The sequence below is a fragment of the Miniopterus natalensis genome, chromosome 4 (assembly GCF_054644295.1).
Source record: "Miniopterus natalensis isolate mMinNat1 chromosome 4, mMinNat1.hap1, whole genome shotgun sequence".
Lineage (NCBI taxonomy): Eukaryota > Metazoa > Chordata > Mammalia > Chiroptera > Miniopteridae > Miniopterus > Miniopterus natalensis.
The window spans coordinates 75,373,746-75,396,966 of NC_142084.1; the positions used below are offsets into that span (position 1 = coordinate 75,373,746).

The 23,221-nt window shown below is 48.5% G+C and overlaps 1 protein-coding gene across 2 annotated transcripts in view; it reads left to right on the forward strand.

Annotated features, from left to right (window-relative positions):
• SLC25A37 (solute carrier family 25 member 37) overlaps positions 1-19,493 on the forward strand; it is a 34,872-nt gene extending 15,379 nt beyond the window's left edge. Inside the window, exons 2-4 of one of the 2 annotated variants that reach the window (XM_016211724.2) lie at positions 14,679-14,907; positions 16,860-16,916; positions 18,305-19,493. In XM_016211724.2, the coding sequence (XP_016067210.1) occupies positions 14,679-14,907; positions 16,860-16,916; positions 18,305-18,825 (807 nt within the window). In that variant the 3' untranslated portion in view covers positions 18,826-19,493. Of the gene's footprint in view, positions 1-14,678; positions 15,378-16,859; positions 16,917-18,304 lie in introns of those variants that run through there. The other variant, XM_016211725.2, reaches the window with a different exon arrangement.
• Positions 19,494-23,221: the final 3,728 nt, after the last annotated feature.

Below are 23,221 nucleotides of genomic sequence, written 5' to 3' on the forward strand. Positions count from 1 at the left end.
ACAGACTGAAACACAGCTCGAAGGACAAAAATGACCCTCCTGTGCCAAAGTTTTCAGGGCTCAGTGTGGGCGCTTTGTCCTTATGCCCTTTTCGGGCTCATCTGCTGGTACTCAGCAGGCTGCCAGTGACCCCACCCTTCTCAGGGCCTCTGTCCCCATCCCACCTGCCAGTACCTGTGTGCCCAGGTAGCCCATTTTCTCCTATGTGTCACCTGCCTGGCTGCCCCCAGCCTGCCGGTCTCCATTTCAAAGTCACTCCAGGACCCCTTGCTGAATCTGACCTATCTGGGTCCCTTGCCTTTGTTCTCACTGCACCTCCCACTTTGCTTCTGGATGTTTGAAGTTTGTAATATGCTTATTTGTATGATTTTTGATTTACTCTTTCTGCCCCTGCTGGTCTAGAAATACCGTGAAGGCAAGGACTCTGTGCCTGCTCTGCTCATCCCCAGCAGATACACTGACATTTTTGGAGCAGGGAGAACTTTTTTTACCAGAATGACCCTGTTTTACCAACTTGAGGCTACTGCAGTCTGGCCACTCACGTGCACTCCCAGCACCAATCTCCTCTCACTACTGGAAACCCTTCATCAGACGGCTGTGGTTTAAATCGTACACCTGAGCTCTTGTTTCCAGGGCGAGGGTTTGAGTCAGCAAGAAATCTCATCCAGGATTGAGGGTTCCTGCCATTCCCTTTGGCATCCAGTAAAACTTAAAAATGATGCCCCACAAAGTTCATGAAATAATTTGTACCTGCAAATATTTGTGGAGGCAAGTGGGTTCCAGAGGTCGAAAGGTAAGTCTTCTGAATACTTCCTTTGGAGTCTTTCCCTGAGAACATCAAACCTGGTGTTTCTGGTATTTTATCATCTTTCTTGTTTTTGGCTGGTGTGAAAGGCCTGTGAAGAAAGCAGGAGAATGTCCCCTCCAGCTGTGACCTGGCCCCACCTACATGTAGATCATCCAGCATTATGGAAATAACTGAGTAGTCGTGTTTGTGGGAAATCTGGCCTCCATAACGTCTGGGAATTTTACCCTGAACACCTACTTAGACCTCCAGACCTCCCTGAGTTCTGGAGCTGGCTCTGATGGGCCATGTCCTTGGCTGTGTCCTGGGTGATAGACCCAGAAAATGGGGAGGTGCACCAAACTTTAACACACATCCGCATCAGGCCGATAGCCATTTGGGGAAGGGGCTTTAAGTGCCTGCTTTATGTATGCCTGTGGGTGAAATTTAGTGCATCTCCGAGTCCTTGACAATTGGTGGAGTGCCTGTTTTAGTCAAAGCACAGAGCTGGGGCCGGATCTGAGGCCACAAATGGATGAGGCTTTCCTTTCCTTTGTGTTTCTCAGACTTGAATGGGAGATAGGCCTGCAGACACGTCACCTGATATAATTCTAAGTAGAGGAATGAGCAATAGAAGGCTGGCGTCAGGGGTGCTTTGAAAAGTCTTTTTTTCCTGAGGATAATAGGTTAATAGTGGGGCATGCTTTAGAAGGTGTGGCTTCTGTGCAGGGCGTGGAGGCCGGTATTGCAGAAGCAAGCTGGCAGGACCGCACTTGACTTGAGAACCAGCCGTGCATGGGGCTTCTGAGGTGCCTAGCTCCCTGGGTCTGTCCAGGACAGATTCCAGGAACTCTGTTGTCCCTGGCACTCAGGGCCCCTCAGCTCCCTGGCTCTGGTAGCAGACAGTGCCTGGGAGCCGCTGGCATCAGCCCCAAGTCTCTCCCATTTGGCTGCTCTTCGGCAGCTACCTCCATGCCTGAGCAGCTGGAGTACTGATTCTGGGAAAATACCTCTTGGGGAGCACAGGCCAGTGTGTATCTTTGGGGCCAGGAGCCAGTGTGTGGGAAAGGGCAAGGATTCAAACTGCATCTTAAGCATTTCTGCTTTCCGTTCAATCTTTGCCTTCCGACCAAGAGCCCCTGGGCTGACCTTCCAGGTGCTTCCTTCCAAGGAAGGCTCTGGAGCCAGGAATACTGCTGTGTCCAGGGGATCACACTGCATGCACATTTGGGGCCCCTGGCTGCCTTCACCAAAAACAGACAAACAAAAACTGAGGAGATAAAGGAAACTGAGGGAGTTATTTGATTGTCACGGGATTTCAGACTATGATTAGATTTAGGATTAAAAAAAACTACAGTGAAATACACCAAACATAAAATTTACTATCTTAACCTGTTTTAAGTATACAACTCAGTAGTGTTAAGTGTATTTATCTTGTGCAACCAATCTCCAGAACTTTTTTAATCTTCTCAAACTGAAACTGTATGCCCATTAAACAATAATTCCCCATTGGCCCCTGCCCGCCAGTCCCTGGTAACTACCATTCAGGCTTTCTATGAAATTGACTCTTCTAGGTCCCTCATGTAAATGGAATTATACAATACCTGGCTTTTTGGATAATGTCTGTCTTATTGCATAATGTTCTCAAGGCTTATTCGTGTTGTATCCTGTGTCAGAATGTCCTTCTTTTTTTGAGGCTGAATAATATTCCATTGCACATATATACCACATTTTATCTACTCACCTGTGGATGGACACTTGGGTTGCTTTCACCTTTTGCGTTTTGTGAATAATGCTGCCTTGAGCATGGGTGTACAACTGTTTCTCTGAGTCCCTGCTTCCAATTCTTTTGGTTATATACCCAGAAGTGGGATTGCTGGGTTGTATGGTAATTTTATATTTAATTTTTTTAGGAACCTCCATAATGTTTTCCATAGGGGTTGCACCATTTTACATTTCCACCAGCAGTGCTCAAGGGTTCCAATTTCTCCTGGAATTTTCTTTTTTATAGCTGATGTATAATAATGTAGATCTATCTTCCCCCACATAAAACACACCTGCACACGTTTTTCATAGGAGTCTTTCCCGGTTTCATAGATTGAGAATGTTAGAGGTCAAAAAGGACCTTCTTAGAGACAACCCAGTAACTCCATTTATTCATTCGACAAATATTTACAATTGTCGTAGCTGGGTGAACAAAACAGAAGAAGTCCCTGCCCTCTTGGGTTTCCCTGCTGGTGGGAATTCCCGTTGGTGCCCAGGCAGCCCAGGTGAAAGGATTGCTGGGAGCTCCGCGGGGATTTGGAGGCAGAGCTCATGGGAGTTTGGGTCTTCTGACTCTTAGAACAGAGCTCTCCATTCTGTCATGTTCACATGCACTTAGGTGCATGTTGGGGGGATTGTCCCTTTTGGGAAAGTGAGTCACACTTGGTGGAAACATCTGTGTTTTGCAGATTCTGGGGATTAATCCCCCAGAATCCAAGGGACCTGCTGAGTCCCTTTCAGGGTGACTGGAGCAAGGGGAGGGAGCAGAATCCAGAGAGGGCTCCCCTTGCCCGATCCTGTAGCTCAGCTTGGCCCCATCTGGCTGTTTTCTACAGTTTAGAGGCCAGTGAGTCCTTGAACAGGGAGGGCCTTCTCTACAGCAGTGACCTTGTGGGGATGGGTGCCAGTCAGTGGTGTCAGGGAACCTTGGTATTTAAGGTCCCTGCCCCAGCCTCAGACTTTAGCACCAGTTCAAGGTCTGCAGAACTGCTGTTGGCTCTGAGCAGTCAGACCAGGTGAGCGAGCTTCCGTAGCCCTGTCATCTTGGACCCTTTGTGCCTGTGTAAACTTGACACTGGTGATTTTCCCCTACCTCTCTAGCTATCTAAGTTCCCTTTGTTACATAACTGGGATTATTTTGTAAGCTGCCAGGTCCTTTCGTATAGAAATGGCAAGGGAAGAAAGGTGACTGTGGGAGTGGCTAGATGGGAAGGACAGAGTCCCTTTGCAAGTCCCCTCACTTTTCTGGGCCTCAGTTTCTCTTCTGTCAAAGGGGCAGTGGACTAAAGGGGCTGCTCAGGCAGTCTTGACAGTGACTCAGGTCGTCCAATCTGTGTGCAATGATAGCTGGTGGGTTTGCTCCCAACCAGGGCTGATCCTCAGGGAGTGAGAATGAGAGTTTTATGAGGGAATTAGAGTAAATGTGACATCCTCCTAGGAATTCACTGTTGATAAGAGAAAAGAAATTAATAAAAAATAGGCATAAATAAAAGCACCAGCAGCTATATGCCAGCCCTCAGGCAAAGGGCTCTTCATTCATTATTTCCTTTAATCCTCACAGAGACTTTAGGAGGTAGGGGCAACTCTGAATTTACAGGTAAGGAAACAGGCTCAGAAGGATTGGATAACCTGCATAGGTGCAAAGGCAGGAGGAGGAAGTGGCAGACCTGGAATGCAGAGGGAGGTGGGGCGGCCACTGTGAAAACTGGAAGCCTCCTCACCTTTGTCCAGCCTCTTTCTGGTCAGAGGGAGTTGGGGTTGGGTATCATTGCTGCGCCTTCCCTGTGGGGTTGTATGAACTGTGGCCTGGAGTCCCAAACACCAGTGCCCTGTAGCTGGTAGCTTCCTTCTGGAACCCTGGGATTTATGGCTTGTCCTGTTGTGTAGTCTGATGATTCATTCAAACCTGTAATGAGATCCTTTGTTTCAAATTGCCATTTATCAGCAAGCAGGGAAAAACACCCGTACTTTCTAGGCACATCAAGCTAGTTTTGGTGGTGGTTCTTAATAAGGTTTCAAAGCCATCTGTATTAAATAGGGGGTGGTTTAGGGGACATACTGGAGCCCTTCTAGAAATAATCACAACGATGGTGAGCATTTATTGAGCACCTACTGTACTGTACTAGGTGATTGGCGTGCTTAAGTTTTCCCACTCATCCATCACAGTTGGCATGTGAGATAGGAGTTTTTATAGATTGGAGAGCGGAAGTTCGGAGTTCAGTTACTTCCCCAAGTGCATCCAGCTAAAAAATATAATGGGATTTTTATTGTGAGGTGGTTGAGGACAGGGGCCATCTTTGTGTCCTCAGGTCCTAAAACAGCCTCTGACATAGAGTTAGAAACTCAGTATGTAATTGTTGAGTGAATGGATGAACTGCAATGCCCAGGGACTGTCTGAGTATTGGGTGGGTGGTTGAATGAGGTTTCTTAGAGATTCCATGAGTGGAATTTTCAGCAAAATATGCTTCAAGGATGGTCAGATGGGCTGGGAGTTGGAGGGCTCTAAGATTCTGGCTCAGTGGTGAAGAGCTCTGGGAACTTGGACAAGTCACATAACTGTTGCCTCACTAACAAAGCAAGTTGGGGTGAAGAGGCTAGGAGGGTGGCAGAACTCTGAAATCAAACAGGCCCATAGGGAGCTCTATCATGCAAGACAGATGATGGCAGAGCTGCTAGGGCTAAAGTAGGGAGCAGGGACAAGAGCTATTGTGTGGAGAATCTTGGAGCATTCCTGGATTCTGTTCTTCTGCATACAGTAGGGATCCTGGTGCTTGGGGCTTCATGTGCTTGTAGGACACTTCTATGTGGATTCTTGTATTAAAAGTTTGTTTTCCCATGTGGCATTACAATGCTTTAGCGAGTTGACCTATGTGCCAGGAAAGTAAAATGCTTTTGAGAATGAGGTGTTTCTCCAGTTCTGCCTCTGACATCTTGTCCTTACTTGTAGGCGGGATGTTTGTGAACCAGTGACATGGACAAGGCTGCTGAGTCAGGGGAGGCTCTGGGGAGGCCAGGACTAGCTGTTAATTAAAGCAGCCTGGCTACTGAAATATTCCCTCTTAGCCTTTGAATACCGATGGAGTGCCAGGCTTTCACTGGTAGGCAAACGGTTCAAGCATCTTTCAAGGAGAGAGAATGGGTTTGTGTTGAACCAGCCAGTTCCATTTGGGACCAGTGGTCAGGGTGATAACCTCAGTTGGGAAACAGTGAAGCCGTGTGACCTCCATGGGACAGTGCTTATGACTGCCTTGCGTGTATGTACACTTGCTTGCAGGGTGGATGCAGACAGACCCCATCAGGAGCTGCATACACTTAACCAGCGAGGATGGGTGACTGACAGTCAAGACTACTACTCCCTCTTCAGAAGCACCCAGGGGGTCACATATACATGACTTAGCGTGGTCTTAGAGGAGGGGTGGGGAACATCTGGCCCATGGGCCGTATAAGCCCTGCGAAATCATTTGGTCCAGCCCAGTGCTCCTCCTGTCCTCTGGTCTACCAGTGAGGTCACCAATCCCACCCATGAAACACGAGCCCCGTTACCTGGAATCTTGGGAATTTGCCCATCCATAAAGCAGAAATAATTTAATCCTTTGGGCGGGCCGCAAACTGAGTGTGTCCTGGGTACACTGGGCCTGAGCCAGGTACAGATTCTTTCATCCCTCCCTCCTTCTGCTGTAGAATTTTCTAGAGAAGGGGAGGAGTGACCAGGTTTGGCTTCTAGGATGAAGGAATGTGAAAATAGTTCAACCACAGGCAGGGTGGTGAGCTGCTGGTGCCCAAGGGTGGGGATGGGACCTCAGTGCATGTGCCATTACAGGGGCCTTGCAGGCAGCCACAGCTTTGAAGAGAGTGGACAGCCTGTAACGAGACCCATGGGGAGAGCTTCTGTTGCAGAGACCAGCTCCCTCCTCCCTGATGCAAGAGAGCCCATCGGTCTTGCTTACCATGCAGCTCTTTATGGCTCCCGATGTTCTTTGCAATAAGTAACCGTGGAAAACACTTGACTATAAAGTAAATTCCAGACGCCTTAACAAGTTATGCAGGGCCTCCCATAGTCCAGCCCCAACCTGCCTTTCTCCCAGCAAATATGTATTGATCATCTAATGCTCAGCCACCCTCCTGAGCCGGGGCTCCCTGTCCATCCTTACTTCACCTCTGCACCCTGCGTACATCCACTCCCTCTACATCCTCCCCTTCTTCCCAGGCCCCCCAGCACGTTCACATCCCCCTCACCCAGACTTGTTCTCTTCTTCTCCCTGCTCTCTTGGCCTTCTTTTTTTTTTTTTTTTTTTTTGGCTCCAAAGTAACACATGCACACAGTAAAAAAAATCCAATGGTATAGAAGGGATTGTGATGACAACTCCATTCCATATCTATTGCGATGTCTTCCCTCTGTTTAGGTGCAGCTCAGATGGCTCCTCCTCTGCCATCCCTCCTGGGTAGGCTGTGATCTGGGATCTGACTCTTCCCACAGTGGCCTGTTTCCAGGAGGAGTGGTGTTTGGTGCTGGGCTTGGCATTTTCCCTGAGGGATCCAGGAACTTGTTTTTGGTTGTCTTGATGGAATTTGTGTTTTCTACCAAATTTGATCCGTGATCCGTGGGTGGCGCCTCAGCGAGTGAGGCCTGTGTGGGAATGGGCTCTTGGGCCCAACATTCTCTGCCCTGGGTGGTCTTGGGTGGGAGCTGGGGTGTCATCAGCAGTGTCCCCTGGTGCCTGCTCCTAATGAGCCCTGGAGGTTTTAGGATTGTGGGTGGAGAGTGTTCATGACAGGTATGAACCCTTTGCAGTCCAGGCTTGCACCTCAGAGGCAGCAGGTGACAGAATGTTGGAGTGGCTGGTCTGTTCAGAAGGGCGAATGTGACTTCTGACATTGGGCCCGGTGGGACACAGTGAAAAGGCTGAACAGCCTTGATGGTTTGTTCTCACGTGTGTGAGCCACTTCCTCCCCCCATCCCCTCGTCAGTGTGACCTGGAAACTGAGGGTGTCTGGGACTCCTAGAGGAGACAGGGAAATTGGTTCCCATATGATTTAACTACCACCTGTCATCTTTTCTCTATACAGGTCTTCTGCCTGGTTTTCTCATGAGCTGGCCCTTTGCTTGCTCTAAAATCATGGTTCTCACCAGGGGCTTTCAGAATGGCTAGGCCTGGACTCCCCTGCACACCTGCCACCTGCTTCCGATCTGTAATCACTCCCCCAGCACCTCCTTTTTATTTGGGGGAGGCAAGGGCTGTTTTGATGAGTCATTTTTGTCTTGCTGATTCTTAAATTTCAAGAGGACCAAGTTTTCCTCTTGATTAAAGGAAAGAGAGAGACAAAGTATATTCTCTTTGTGCACATTTTTGCCAGTTTGGGAATTTATGAAGAGATATGATTTGGAAATTAGAACTCATGAATTTGAACACTTTGACGTTCCTCCGCGTGCTGTGAGTAGCCCTGCTCCCCTCAGAGGCTCCTTAGCTGGAGTGTGTGTGTGGGGCAATGCCAGTGGTATCCTGATGCCTCATTTTGGATGACTTCTGCACATATTTTGAAAGGGCCAGGCTGTGATTGTCGGAAGCACCATGGGGAGTCTGTCTTCTGTAACGAGCATTGTGGGGGCACAGGTTCGGAGTGGCCACTGGCAGATTTGACCTCGGAGCACTGAAAGTTTTACTGTGCGTGGTTCTCCTCCATGTGGTCTGTGTGCCTCCAAGGATTCTGGAATGTGAGACCAGGCTTTCCAAGCCCTCAATGAGGTCTGTGGCTTTATTGCAGAAGGCTGTCCTCTCCCCACAAAGCACTGTCGCAGAAATGCCTCTTCCTCCCCAGCCTAGCTGTGATCCGTGGCTGGCGTCTCAGCAAGTGAGGCCTGTGTGGGAATGGGCTCTTGGGCCCAACATTCTCTGCCCTGGGTGGTTGTTGGTGGGAGCTGGGGTGTCATCAGCAGACCCTAGAGCAGCAAGCACACAGTGCCGTGGTGAATGGGCCACGGAGAGCTGCCAGCCACGGAGTTATGGGTGAGGCCTATAACTGTGGGTGGGGGGCTGGGGTTGGGCCCTGCCGTCATCTTAGACGTTTTGCTATGGTTCGACTTACTGACTGTTAGTGCTACTTGGCAATAGCTGGCAGACAGGATAGAACTGAACTTAGCAATTTGGTTTCTGATTCTGAAGCAGACACTGGGTGGCAGATGCTAACATTATTTGGCTTTTTTTTTTTTTAGCACTTTCTAGATGCCTGGACCTTCATTCCTTTCTCTGGGAGAACATATGGAATAGAAATTCCTGGCTGCCCCTCTGGAGTGCAGCCCTGGCCCCTGGGGGGGAGCCGTGCCCCTCTCTGTGCCGTGATGTTTGTTCACGCACACCAGGAACCAGGAGCCCCACCCCTGCCCCGTCTCCCCATTTCACCAGCCTCAGAATAGGGTCTCAGCAGATGCTTTTGAATGGGTCAGTGGGCAGATATTGTATTATCTTTTCCTGGTCCTTTAGGTACCACATGTGCCTTTAGAATGCAAAGTTTTTTTCTATTACTCTTTCTTATTTTGAGAATGGAAGGCTGGAAATCCCCAGCTGTGTCCAGGTCATGGGGATGGAGGGAGGCTAGTGAGGCTGCAAGGGCTGGGCTGGGTGGGGCTGTTCTCTGCCAGGATGCTCACTGGGGTCTGAGGTCTCCTTGCCAGGCTCAGCTCGATCCCTTCGCTTTTGTTTTCTAGTCCTGGCCCAGACCCCAGATCCCAGATCCCAGTTCCCAGATCTGTGCCTCTTTATCTGAATGATCTTGGGCAAGTGGCTTTCTCCCTCGGGTCCCAGTGTCCATCTGAAAAGCCAGGTAGATGTGCTCTGTGCCCAGGGCCCTCGCGACTCCCGTCACCTGATCCTGCGAGCTCACCTAGGACAGCAAGCGTATTTTCCACTCACTCCCCTGCTCCTCCCTCAATGAGAGGACAGGCCAGCAAGGCAGGCTGATCCTGTTTTGTCTTCTTGGGGGAGTATTTGAGTAAGGGGCTTGACCAACCCTCACTCCATTCTGGCCAGTTCATTGCTGGTGCAGAGTTTATATCATTGACGTGGCACCTGCCTATAGATAGCATCACCGTTCTGGAACCAGAAGGGACTTGCTCAGGTCACACAGTGAGTGGCAGAACAAGGCCAGAGACCCAGGCCTTCCTGGTTTCCGAGCCAAGGCACTTTTCTCCATCCTGCCCCTTTGAAGGGCGGACAGCAGTTATGCAACTTGTGTGGAGTAACATGACAACACACAGCAGAGGGCTCCTCCTGCTTATTTCCACTACGTTTCTCAGGCCTGTCCGCCAGGCTGCTCCGGCTGACCCCTCTGCCGGGGCTGCCGGGCCCGGCTGATACCTGGAGCTGATCGGCCGATACCTGGAGCTGATCGGTCGATACCTGGAGCTGATCGGCTGATACCTGGAGCTGGTCGCTGCCCTTCCTGCTTCCAGGGCTCGCTGCTGGCTGCAGCTGTGTTTTCTCAAGCGCGCTCTGCGAGGTAGAACTGGTTCTTCAGTGAGCCACGGCTTCCATTGCCAAAGACAGACGTTTAAGAAGTGCCTCGTAAAACCAAGTTCAACAGGCTGCTTTCCTGAAGGACTTCCAGAGCCTTTAATACACCGATGTGCAGGATAAATTTATAAGAAGGGAGAATTAAAATGCAAAGAGTGGGAATTTATTATTGGGAAATGGAGAGCCATGCAGCTAGGCCTTGAGCAGGAACTGAAACCCAGGACCGGAAAGGCAGTTTGTGAAATTCTGTCTCCAGTTTCTTTGGGTTGTTTTTGTTGTTTTTCCCCTACTCTGCCCTCTTTCCATGCATTCTACTTCATTTTATTTTTCCTTTTTTTCTTTTTTCACCTTCTCCCTGATGTTTTAAAAAATTATGGTAAAATGCACATAACATCATAGGAACCATCTTAACTATTTTTAAGTGTGCAGTTCAGGGGCCCTAAGTACATTCACATTGTGCTACTATCCCCACTGTCCAATGTGTAGAACTCTACAAGTTGCAAAACCAAAACTCTGTTCCCTTTAAATTTTTTAAAAAATTTGTTGATTTATTTTTTTAGAGAGAGATAAACATCAATTTGTTGTTTCACTTATTTATGCATTTATTGGTTGATTCTTGTATGTGCCTTGATCAGGGATCCAGTTGGGATGCTCTAACCAACTGAGCCACCAAGCCAGGGCAACTTTGTCCCCTTTAAACACTAACTCCCCCTCTGTCACCCCTTTGGCCCGGCAACCACCATTCTACTCTTTGTCTTGATGAATTTGACTGCTTTAGGTACCTCATATAAGTGGAATCATACAGTATTTGCCCTTTTGTGACTGCCTTATTTTACTTAGCATCATGTCCTTTAAGCTCATCCACGCTGCAGCATGTGTCAGAATGGCCTTCCTTTTTAAGGCTGAGTGATAGTCCATTGTACGGATGGACTACATTTTGCTTATCAATTCGTCTGTCCATTGATGAGCACTTGGGTTGTCTCTACCACCCTGAATTTGTCTTCTTCTTTGGTCCACAGGTAGGTAGAAAATGCCCGGCTCTCAGTTGTTTGTTTTACTGGCAGAATCATTGAACAGGAAAAAGAAACTAAACTGATGATTTCCTTTCTGGCTCCAGCCTCTTCTGCCTCACTTCTTACCTGGCTGCCCCCCTGCTTCTCTCGGCCTCCCTGCTGGAAGGCACCATGACTGTCAGGGAAGAGCTGATGTTGCAGCTCAAGTCCAGAGACCTGGTCACTCCTGGTCTCTCCTCTGAGCTCCTTTTGGGCACCCTGAACTGTTTGTGTTATTCTCCCCTTATCTCCCACTTTCCTTGTTTCCCCATGGACTTTTCCTCTCTGTGTCCTGGTGCCTGACCCAAGTGGGTGCCCCCTGCAAGCAGAGAAAGAAACAAAGGTGCTGTAGGACTAAAGAGGCTCTGGCCCAAAGCCTGGCCACCACGGCTGTGATGGGCCCAGAGGGGCTTTGACTGGATCCTCCGAGCTCACTGGCCACTTGCGTCTCTCTGTTCTAAGCATGTGTCGTTAAATGTGGCCTCCCTTTAAGTGGAACACCCACGGAAGATAGAGAAATCTGCTGAGTATGCAAAGATACCCAGTTGTTCTTCTCTTTCCCATAGGAGGATGGTGGGTTTTGGTTCAGTAATATTCACTCCTCCCATGTCTCACCCCTAATTTTGAAAGGGGGAGGTGAGAAATCAATCCGGAATTTCCCCTGTAAGTTTACATGAACAGCTTTGTAAGGGAGTGACCCTCCTGAGGCCTTCACATCCATAAAGGGTGGGTAGGAGAGGAGTTGGTCATTGTTGACTGCCCGTCCATACCAGGTGTTTCCATGTTACTGTAATCTGCCAGTGGCTCTTGGGGGGATTTCTTCATGCCCCCAAATTAAGGAACCTGCTCAAAGCTCCAGAGCTAGAATTCAGATAGATGGAGTTGGCTGGGATGGCTGGCTCTAGAGCCTTGGTACCATGTGCCCCACTGCTTTCTTCCTCCGCCCCCTCCACACACACTGCCTTCTCCCATGCACCCCCTCCCCACCCCCTCCTCACATAACCGGAGGTGACTGTCTTACTGCACAGGCTGGATGGAGGTCGTTACTAGAAAGTGCTAGGACTGGGAAGGGTCTGGTTCTCCAAACTGAGTGATGGTGGAGACTGGCAAGTTCAGTATCTGCAGGGCAGGTTGGCTGGAGACTCAGGGAAGAAAGAGTTGATGTTGCAGCTCAAGTCCAGAGACTGTCTGGAGGCAGAATTCTTTCTTCCTGGGAGGACATCAGTATTTTTCTCTTTAGGCCTTCAGAGGATTAGGTGAGGCCCACCCACACTGTGGAGGGTAACCTGTTTTTCTCAAAGTTACTGATTTAAAGGTTAAGCTCATCTAAAAACTACCTTTACAGCAACACCTAGACTAGTGTTTGACTGTGTTTGGTGCCAGTGTGGGTAACATGGCCTCACCAGGTTGAATATTAGATTAATGGCCACATCTACTTAAGTGCCTGGGAAGAATGATAGCGCTAACAGATGGGGAAAGCCAGTCTCTGCCTCCAGGAAGCGAGACTACACATGAAAAAATTAAGACCACCACCATTGATATCTAGGTGCTGTGTTTTAAAGACAAAGTGTAAAAAGTATTTAGAGGAAATGAGAGGGGTTCTAGGTATTTTTACCATAAGCATTTTCACTGCAAAAATTTTGCTGTAAGGCAGTTTCACTCTAAAAGATAAAAATAGCTAGTTGACAGTTCGGTTTACATTTTGGCAGGCATCATGTATTTAAGGTAGTTGTGAGTTTGGTTTCATTTCTCCATTGACAAAGTTCTCACATTTACTCTCATTTTTATATTACATAAATCTCAGCCCTCATAATGGTCTATACAGTGACAAGGTCATGTGGTGGTCTTAAAATAGTGGATGGTAACAAGTATGTATAAAGCAGATTACAAGACTGCGTGTGAAGCCAGATTGCATCCTATTGTAGAAAATGATCACGTATCAGTTTACAAATCCTTTGGGGACCATAGTCAACCCTCACACCTGTCAGCACCAAAAGTTTATCAAGCTTTGCAAATAGCAAAGAGTTCACTACTGATTCACGACAGTCTTCAAGAGCATTATTGATTTTTTAGCTGGAAACTGACACCTCTCGCAAAGAAGGAAGAAATTGTAGCAAAAAAGAAAAGGTGTGATGCCATATGAGGAGACAGATCAACAAGCAAATAAACATATCATACTAAAGACTTGGAAGACAATGCATTTTCATTTTGTGCAATAAAGTCTTAAATTTTTCATGTTTTATTGTGTCTTTTTTAATGTCCCTCTTTTATTTTTTAGTATTTTTTACAGCAAAATTGCCTTGTGGCCAGTTATAGTGCCACAAAAATGATTGTGGCAAAGATGTTACAGCAAAATGCTTATCGCAAAAATGCCAGGCATGGGCTGGAGAATTCTGGGGCAATTTCATGGTAGGGGCTATACAGGAGCTTTCAGAACATGGAGGTCTCAGATAAGTGAGGACATGGAAGAGTTTAGAACCAGAGTGGGAACAATAGGATAATAATAATGATACTCAGTTTTAAAAAATATGTTTTTATTGATTTTAGATAGAGAGGAAGGGAGAGAGAGAGAGAGAGAAATTGACGAGAAAAACATCAATCGGCTGCCTCTTGCATGCCCTCTACTGGGGATCAAGCACCACCCAGGCATGTGCTCTGACCAGGAATCGAACCAGTGACCTTTCGGTGCATGGGACCATGCTCAGCCAACTAAGCCACATCTGCCAGGGCAATACTCAGTTCTTATGTTTGACTAGGTAGGTCTCTGAGTTTATTGAAGATTTTCATGTGCAGTGCTTCATTTAATGCTCATGAAAACCTGTTTTGTATTTTTAAATTTATCAATTGCAGTTGACATTCAATATTATATTCGTTTCAGGTGTGCAGCGTAGTGGTTAGACATTTATATAATTTATGAAGTGATTCTTCAGATAATTCTGCTACCCACCTGACACCATACATAATTATTACAATATTATTGACTCTCTTCCCTATGCTGTACTTTATATCCCCAGGACTATTTAAAAAAATATATGTTTATTGATTTTAGAGAGAGAGGAAGGGAGAGGTTGAGAGAAAAACATAGATTGGCTGCCTCCTGCACGCCCCCTACTGGGGATCAAGTGCGCAGCAACCCAGGCATGGGCCCTGACCAGGAATGGAACCTGCGACATCTCCGGGTATGGGAGGACACTGAACCAACTGAGCCATACGGGCCAGGACTATGTGTTTTTGTTTTTTTTAATAGAGGATCTCGAGGCCCAGAGAGGTTAAGGGACTCATCAGAGGTCACACAGCTTGCCAGTGGCTGGGCAGGTCTTCCTACTCTGAATCCTGCCCCTCATCCTTACCCCCATTTGCTGGGTATAATGAAATCCTTGTGAATGTGCGTATGCCTGGGAGGGAGAAGTGACGCGTGAGCAATCCAGGAAGGAGGGGATCAGTGTTTTCTTCACCAAGAAATTTTGTGAAACTATGAAAATGGACTGTTTTCTCTCACTCTCTCTGGGTCTTCCCTCTTTACCACCCTCATTAACACCCCTCTTTTCTTGTCTTGCTGTCCTCCCCCAGACACGAATGCAGAGTTTGAATCCAGATCCCAAAGCCCAGTACACAAGCATCTACGGAGCCCTCAAGAAAATCATACGGACTGAAGGCTTCTGGAGGCCCTTGCGAGGGCTCAACGTGATGATGATGGGCGCAGGGCCGGCCCATGCCATGTATTTTGCCTGCTATGAGAACATGAAAAGGACTTTAAATGCTGTTTTCCATCACCAAGGAAACAGCCACCTAGCCAACGGTATTTGAAAGCATTTGTCTGGAGTTAGAAAGTTCTGTCCTCAACAGACCCTTCCCCAGGGTTCTCCTCCCTGTGACCCAGCAGCCTGATGCCTCGTCTCCGCCACGCTTGCTTATGAATAAAGAACTCTAGAGTCGTGTGTGTGCGCACACACCCAAACACACGCACACGCACACACATGCTTTTTTCAGTTCCCCTTCTTCGCTTTTTGGAGCCTGGGGAAATTGGTGCCAGAGGTGTTTCAGTTTTCATTGTTGTGTGGGTTTTTTCGTTTTGTTTTGTTTTTGTTTTGTTTTTTTAAACATTCAAAAGCCATTAATGATCAGATCTAGGAAAAACACCCTGAATAGACACAAAACTTTTGAATGCTGGATTCCAAAACAAAAGTTATCTGGACAGCTTCTTTGAGACTATTTAAAAACTGGTTCAACAGGTCTCTACAACGTCAAGATCTAACTAAGCTTTAAAAGGTCAAGAAGTTTTATGGCTGACAAAGGATTTGCTCCAGCGCAGACGACCTTTCCCACCTTAAGCTTCTGGGGATTTGGGAATTTCGCCCCCATGCTCTTCTGTTTGTTTGAGTTGCATCTCTCTGCGATCAAGGGCTGACATAGTTTTCTTTTGTTGTGTTGAGGGAGCTGGGTGGGGGCTGGAGTTTGGAGCACAGCTCTTACCCAGACATATCTTACTGGGCTCGCTGAGTGGTTATTTTTGCTTCCTGTTTGGGGTTTGGGTTTTTTGGTGTCTGTTTGGATGTGGAATGGGACTGTGGATGCAGTATACGGTGTTCTTATTTTAACAATTAATTGTTAAACAATGGAGAGGTGGATGTGACCAGCAACAGTTTTTTCCCTTCTCTTTATGTTCTGCTCAGAACTCACAAGTGTCCCTCCCATCAGCCAACCTAGGCAGTAATAACTATAGCTGGCTGGTTTGCAGACATCTGTTTTGCTTTTTAAAAATTGGGCGTTAATTGCATTTATTGAGATGGTCTGAGGCCATCCCTGAGTCCAAGGCTGTCCTTTTGCTGAAACTGCCTTATGTAATGGTTTCACTCCTTGGTCACTGAACCCCTTGACTGTGGTTTGATGGCACTCAGTTTATGCCAAATTCTGCCCAGTGCGTTAACTACTTCCCTGTGGTGTGCGCTCTGGTTGCACTTTGATCTTTCTGGGGATAGTCATAAGTGTGTGTAGAGGGAGGGGGTGTATGTGCACTCCTGAAGCCTTATCCTGGGGTCCCTCATTTCTTTCACTTTCCAGCGGGGCAATCTTAATTAGTGGGCAAGTGATCCCCAGAGAGAGGAAACCCAAATCCAAGAGCAAAACCCCAGGCCTGAACCAGGCTTTTGAAATTCCTGGTCCTTGAAGCCAGGTGATTGGGTCAGACATCTCCAAGACAAGTTCTGTCTTTGCAAACGAACCCTGAAAATCTACCACGTGCAGGTCTTCCTCTTCCCATGCCCATTTGCTTAAAAATGCCTTGGTTTTATTAAGAAATTTTCTTAAGGATTTTTTTTCTGGCGGTTTCTCTCTCCCAGCTGTGTACATGGTGTTGTTCCTTCTGATTGACCCAGCGTAAGGGCAGAGTGAGTTCATCGGTAGACAGAGGTGAGGGACAAGCTAGAATTTAAGCCTAGACAGTGGGAAAAGCCACAAAGTGGCATCCAGCATTAGCAGGTTGAACCTTTGCCCAGGATTGACTACCAGAGAGAAAATGAGGTTTCTACAAGATGAAAACGTGGGTACCTGTGCTTGTTCCCTTCCGTGTTTTTATCTAGTGTTGCCATGATTACTTGAGGGTTTTAAGGGTCAGCGCTCACCTGGGTGGAGTTGGTAGTGAATTTTTCTGCTTAGAAAACTGCGCCCAGGGTTCCGTCTGATTTTTAGGTTCCAGGAACTTTCTCAGAGCGCCTGGTCCCAGAGGGTAATTTTCTGGAGTTTGTTTTACAGGGATAGCTGGGAGTATGGCCACCCTGCTCCACGATGCAGTAATGAACCCAGCAGAAGGTAATGTTTCATGGTCCCAGGGAGTGGCAGTGGGGATGCCAAAGGGGCAGAAAAAATGGGGGTGGGATGGGGAACGGACAGAGGTCAGGCAAGGGGACTCCTGGCCCCCAGCAGAATAAGCAGACACACACACACACACTTACCTCTGGCCTTGTCAACCTTCCTCAACCCTAGACAGATTTTAGGGGGAATCCATCAAAGGTCCTTCATGGAGGCATATGTTCAATTTACTTTTTTAAAAGAAAGTTGAAATTATGGAGAATTTCAAACATTTGCAAATGTAGAGACGAGAGTATTTGAACCCTCATGTATGCATCGCTCTAGCGTTAGAGAACAGTTCTCAGCTGTGCGGACCTGAGTTCCATCGGCTTTTTCTGTGTCCTGGTGGCCCCAGCAGCCTGGGTCTGAACAGCGACGTGCCTTGGGACCTGGTGCTGGCCTGCTTTCAGCTGGGTTAGGCTCTGTGAGATGAGGGGCTCTCTCCCCACCTTTCTCCCCCACAAAACAGCCCCTTTCCAGAAGGGAGAATTAGAGGTAAAAATGTCAACATTTTAAGTCTTGTCTTACAAGTTTGTTTTTGTTTTTTGAGGTTAAGATTTCTTATTTGTACTCAGCTGCCTCCCGCGCCCTAGCAGGCAGGGCACTTGTTCTGTCCTTCAGGGACGTGACGGGTGCGACTGGGAGGTGGGTTTCTCTCTCGTGTGTGTTTAAGGCGATTCATACAGGGACCTGGTCAGTGACCAGTTAGCCCACGCCAACCGGGCAGGAACTTTGTTTCTGTTTTTCAAAGGAGAAAAAAATGAGTTTCAACTCCCACATCTTCTCCTTGACATTATGTTGATTTAAGGACTTTGTTTCTTTAACAATAAAGGAAAGCAATCTGTGTGTGTGCATTTTGGCAATGCGTGGGGACGGCTGCAGCTCCAAGCTTGAGGGACCGCAGTTGGCTCGCATTTGCCTCGTGACCTTTGACCCACAGTTCCTTTTGTATTAACAAAGCCGGGTCTTCCCTGGAGGCTCTCAGTGGACGTGGGCTGACATCCTCCTAGTATCTTCCAAGAGCACCGTGACACAGGAGCTAATGACACTGCCAGACATACAGACCAGGAAAGAAAAGATGGGACATGTGTCCAGGAGATGTGTTAAGGCAGAGGGGAGCAGCAGGGCCGGGCAGGACTTAGGTTTGCGGTGGGAGTGCTGCCCCCGGCCACCTTCCTGGAGCTGGCCCCCTATGGTCTCGGGCTGGGGTGTGTTCTCTGTCTCTGTGACCTGTTACCAGTGTGTCTAAACTTGCTTGTTTTTCTTTATGGCTTGGCTTCCCATTGCACTCCGACCCGGGGTGGGCCCAACCAACCCACTGCCCCCTGCCTGCCCCGCGCCCACTGCAGTTGTGAAGCAGCGCATGCAGATGTACAACTCGCCGCACCGCTCGGCCCTCGGCTGCGTCCGGGTCGTTTGGAGGACCGAGGGCTTGAGGGCCTTCTACCGGAGTTACACCACGCAGCTGACCATGAACATTCCCTTCCAGTCCATCCACTTCATCACCTATGAGTTCCTGCAGGAGCAGGTCAACCCTCACCGGGGCTACAACCCGCAGTCCCACATCATCTCAGGTGGGCTGGCCGGGGCCCTGGCCGCGGCCGCCACCACCCCCCTGGACGTCTGTAAGACCCTTCTCAACACTCAGGAGAACATGGCCCTCAACCTGGCCAACATCAGCGGCCGGCTGTCGGGCATGGCCAACGCCTTCCGGACGGTGTACCAGCTCAACGGCCTGCCCGGCTACTTCAAAGGCATTCAGGCCCGCGTCATCTACCAGATGCCTTCCACTGCCATCTCCTGGTCCGTCTACGAGTTTTTCAAGTACTTCCTCACCAAGCACAAGCTGGAGAATCGAACTCCATACTAAAGGAACAGGCTGTGGGCAGTGATTCCAGAATCTTGTATTTTTCAAAGGTTTTCCCTGCCTGCTTCCACGCCCTCACTCTCACACCAAGATTATTTTCGCAGGGTGTTCTCAGGGTGGGCCTTCGGTCCCCCGACGCCTTACAGAGAGGAGAGGATGGGACAGCCGCTTTCCAGGAGGCCGTCCCATCCGCAGGGACATCCGAGGTGGTGGTAGGTGGGGAATGACTTTGGAAGGGGAATGTCTTCCTCTTTCCTCCCCTGAGAGGAATGTAGCTTTTCAGCTTCACTGGGGCAGGCCCCTCCCTAGAATCAGGTCACATGGGAGGCAAGAAAACGTGCAGTGACTGAACACATTAAAGCAAAAAGCAAACAAAATTATGTATATAAAAGTTCCAGGACACAGGATAAAATAGATGGATAATGTTTATTCTTTATTTTTCTATGTAGAAGTTTTTGGGTTTGTGTGTGTGTGCCTGTATGCGTGTACGACTAAGTGTGACGGCTGGGACTGCAGAGCTGTTTTTAGAAACAAGGGCTGAATTCTTCCATCGGCTTGAGTAAAAAGGCACCAAAGTCATACGTTGCTCAGTGTGGCCTGAAGTTGTGTTGAGCCCCCAAATGGAAGTTTCACTTGAATGTAAAATAGTAAATAAAAGTTTATATTTTGAATTTTTCCTTTTATGGGGAGCGGGGGAAACGTCCGATGAAAAAAATCAGAATAATATGTATGTTTCAGCTACTTTTTCTTCTTTCAGTCACCTTCGTGTGCCTTTAGCCTTTGTGTTTCCTTAAAATTCCAGGATCAGACACCTGGCCCTGGGACATTTTCTCTCGCTGTGCGCGCGCACACGTGCCAGGGGACAGCATCACACGCGGGAGGACAGGGGCCCCAGCAGAATTATGGTGACTAGGCTTACACCTGCTGAGACCATCTCCTTCCCTGGGGATGGGAGCGTGTGCCTCCCTGGGCCAGCACTTGGAAGCCCTTGAAATGCCAGCGTCTGGCTACTTGTTTTCAGGCAACTGGGATTAGTCCTTCCATTTCCTAGGACTGCTTTCTGCATCCACCTTTTAACTCAGGCGCTCCAGGTGTTCTTGTTTGTGTGTGTTTTGACTAAATCTCCCGATCTGTTGCCCTGTGCAGTTTTAGGGATTTCAAAAAGCATAGCAAGTGTATCTACGACATTTGTCTGTCCCCCCGCCCCCGTCAGAGCCTCTCACTGAACAGTATAGAAGGCAGGCCCTCTGTCCAGGGCCCAGCTGCTGAATCGAGGCCCAGACCCTCGTGCACAAGTCAGGATGCCTCTGGAGCCTTCTTCAGCCTCCAGAGGTCCCTGTCAGCTGAGAACACGAGGCCTAACTGCCTTGTTTTCTGCAATGGTGAGTCTGAGCCAGTTTATCAGGGGGAGAGGGGGAGCCTAGTTCCTCTAGCTACAACTTTCCATTGGCTGCCAGACCTTCAAGGGAAGACCTAATGGCTTCCTTTCGGAGCCCAGCTTTTAAAGGGAGCTGGAGCACTAGTGTGCTTCATTCCCGAAGGCCAGGTCCCAGCCTTTGCCCTTGGCCCTTGGCCTTAGGCAGTCAGTGCTGAGCAGCTCACTGAGGCTCAGCACCTGGCTCCTGTAACTTCCTGGGAAGATCTCAGGTGGCACTGGGACAATTTTCATCGTGGGACCCTGCGCACAATGTTGGTAGTCTCAGACGAGGGACAGGAGAGCGGCGTGGGCAGCTCCCATGTGTGCCTATGAGCAGGGCCATTCTCTGGGCTGGGGGCTCAGCTGCTAGCCTGTCCCACCTCAGGGTTAACACCCCAGTGGAAACCACTTGCAGTAAGTATCTGTCCCCCTCAGGCTGCAAAATCCCATGGAGACCATGCTGTTGTAGGAAGTGTTTACATCTCTAAACGTCCTGTGTTAGTGTTAAATTCTGTGAGTGGAAAAAAACATCGAATTCTAAAATAATTATCCACCTCTCCCCCCTTTTTGTCCACTTAAGCTTACCACATTGGTGCATGTTTCTTTAAGTTCATATAGGATTTTGTTCTTGATATTATTCAGAAAAGAAGCTGTTCATTTATCTGAGAAAACTCCTTGGGGTGGGGAGATGCAAGAAGCAGAGGAAGGGGGCGGACTGCAGAGGTCTGGGCTGTCGGGAGGTCTGGTCTTGACCTTCCTCACTATGATGGATCCACTGGGAGGTGGGGGTGCTGCCACCTGTCTTCCTGCCTTTCCCACTGGGTCTCCCTGGGGTTGAATGAGTACTAAACAAAGATAGTGGTCGCTGGGGAGGGAAGGAATTAATTTTCCCCCACTCGCCCTGAGCTCCAGAGTTTGTATTGTTGCCTCATGCAGGCTGCAATCTACTTGCTGATCGTGACTTTGTCATTATGAAGCACTAAACAGGGAAGTGTTCTCCCCACCCCCAGGGACGGCCAACAATGTAATTGTGGCATATACTTGGTTGTTAGTATCTTTGGAGTGACGTTGGCAGGCAGGCAATGCCACTTGAGTACAGTACTCAGCACTGTGTGTGTGTGTATGTGTGCACGTGTGTATACGTGTGCATGTGTGTGCTCAGACCATGCGTGTGCATGTGTGTGCTCAGACCATGATTTGAGATTCAACCACATCAGAGTTTTATTTTTTAATAAAAAATTGATTTTCTTTTTTTTCCAAATGGGGTAAATGTTCAATCCATGACTATGTTTTTAAAATTTTGGGTTGAGTCTAGCTATTTACAGGCCTGCATCCTTTTGTCTGGTTTCTTTTTTTAATGCTGATCTTACTCCAAGCCCCGTCCCCCAAAGGCTGCATCTCCAACACATTGCTATGCCAGTAACTTTATTTAAGGACGATTGTGCCCGTTAAATGCGAAGGTTCTGCTGCTTCCTACCCGCTGGGCGCACCTTGTATGTTATAAGGGTGTTGTTTCTTAACCGCCTGCAGTAAAATGTGGTCGTTCCTGCCTCAGTTGTTGCCAGGTGTTTGAAGGGGGAGCTGTGTGTTTATGTAGGGGAGGGGTGTTCCTGATATGCTGCTGCTACAGTTGTGACACTGGAGCTAGAGAAAAATAAAGCCTTGGTCTTTGAAGTGTTGTGGGCTCTGTGAGCGGAGAGAAGCAGCGAATTCGTGGGGCTTGTCCCCATTCCAGCCTCGCGCGTCAAGGACCGGGGTCTGTGGCAGAAAGGTCACTGTCCGCCCTCCTATGAGAATGGGAGCTGGTTGCCAGGGCGGCCAGCCCAGACAGGCACGTTACCGTGTCCCGACAGGGCCTGTGCTCCGCCTCTGGCCTTGCTCATCATGCAGGGCGGGGCCAGCTGTTGTCCCCTAGTGTGGGAGCGTGAGTGCGACAGGCCCCGGGTGCGTGGCGTGCCAGCCCTGCTCATGCTATGCTCATGCCTGTTTCCCTCACACACACTAACCCCTGCGGAGGGTCAGTCACAGTCCCTCTAAGTGCAAGGCCCCGAGGGTGATCGGAATCCACAGTGCTTCCTAAAGGCCCCAGAGAGCGAACCCTTTCCCGGGGTGGGGTGGGGCTTCATCCATAATTGCCAAAATTGGAAGCAACCAAGGCTCCCTTCAGTAGGCAAGTGGAGAAATAAACTGGGGCCTGTCCAGACAATGGAATGTATTTCAGCACTGAAAGGAAAGGAGCTGTTGAGCCATGAAAGACACAGAGGAACCCAAAATGCATATAAGTACTTGAAAGAAGCCCATCTGAAAAGGTTACGTACTGTATGATTCCAAGTAGATGGCATTCCCGACAAGTCGGAACTATGGAGAGAGCAAATCAGTCCACGGTTGCCAGGAGTTAGAGGGGAGGGATGAATAGACACAGATACATAGATGCGATAGAGACAATCGGGAAGGGAGCACGGGCTCGGGCCAGTGAAACGACCCTGCATGATATCTGATGTGGACATAGGTCACTATACGTTTGTTCTAACCCATAAAATGTGTTACACAAAGAGTGAACCCTATGGACTCTGAGTGATGTGTTAATGTAGGTTCATCAGTTGTAGCAAATGTACCACTCTGGTGGGGGATGTTGATAATGGGGGAGGCTACGCATGTGTAGGGTCGGGGTGTATGGGAACTCTCTACCTTCCTCTCAATTGTACTGTGAACCAAAAAGTGTTCTAAAAAATAACGCACATATATATATATATATATATATATATATATATATATATATAGTTTAGTTATATAGACTCTACTATAAAAAAGGGCCACAGAAAAACCACGTCGTGTACAATGTGAAAATAAGGGCATTGGTGCCCTCACATCTCCCAAGCTGCAGTTACTCAATCTGACCTGTTTAGTTTCAGGCACTGTGCTGGGCCTGGGTTCAACCCAGAGCAACAGTTCTCACTCAGAATTTAGGTAGACATTTAGGCA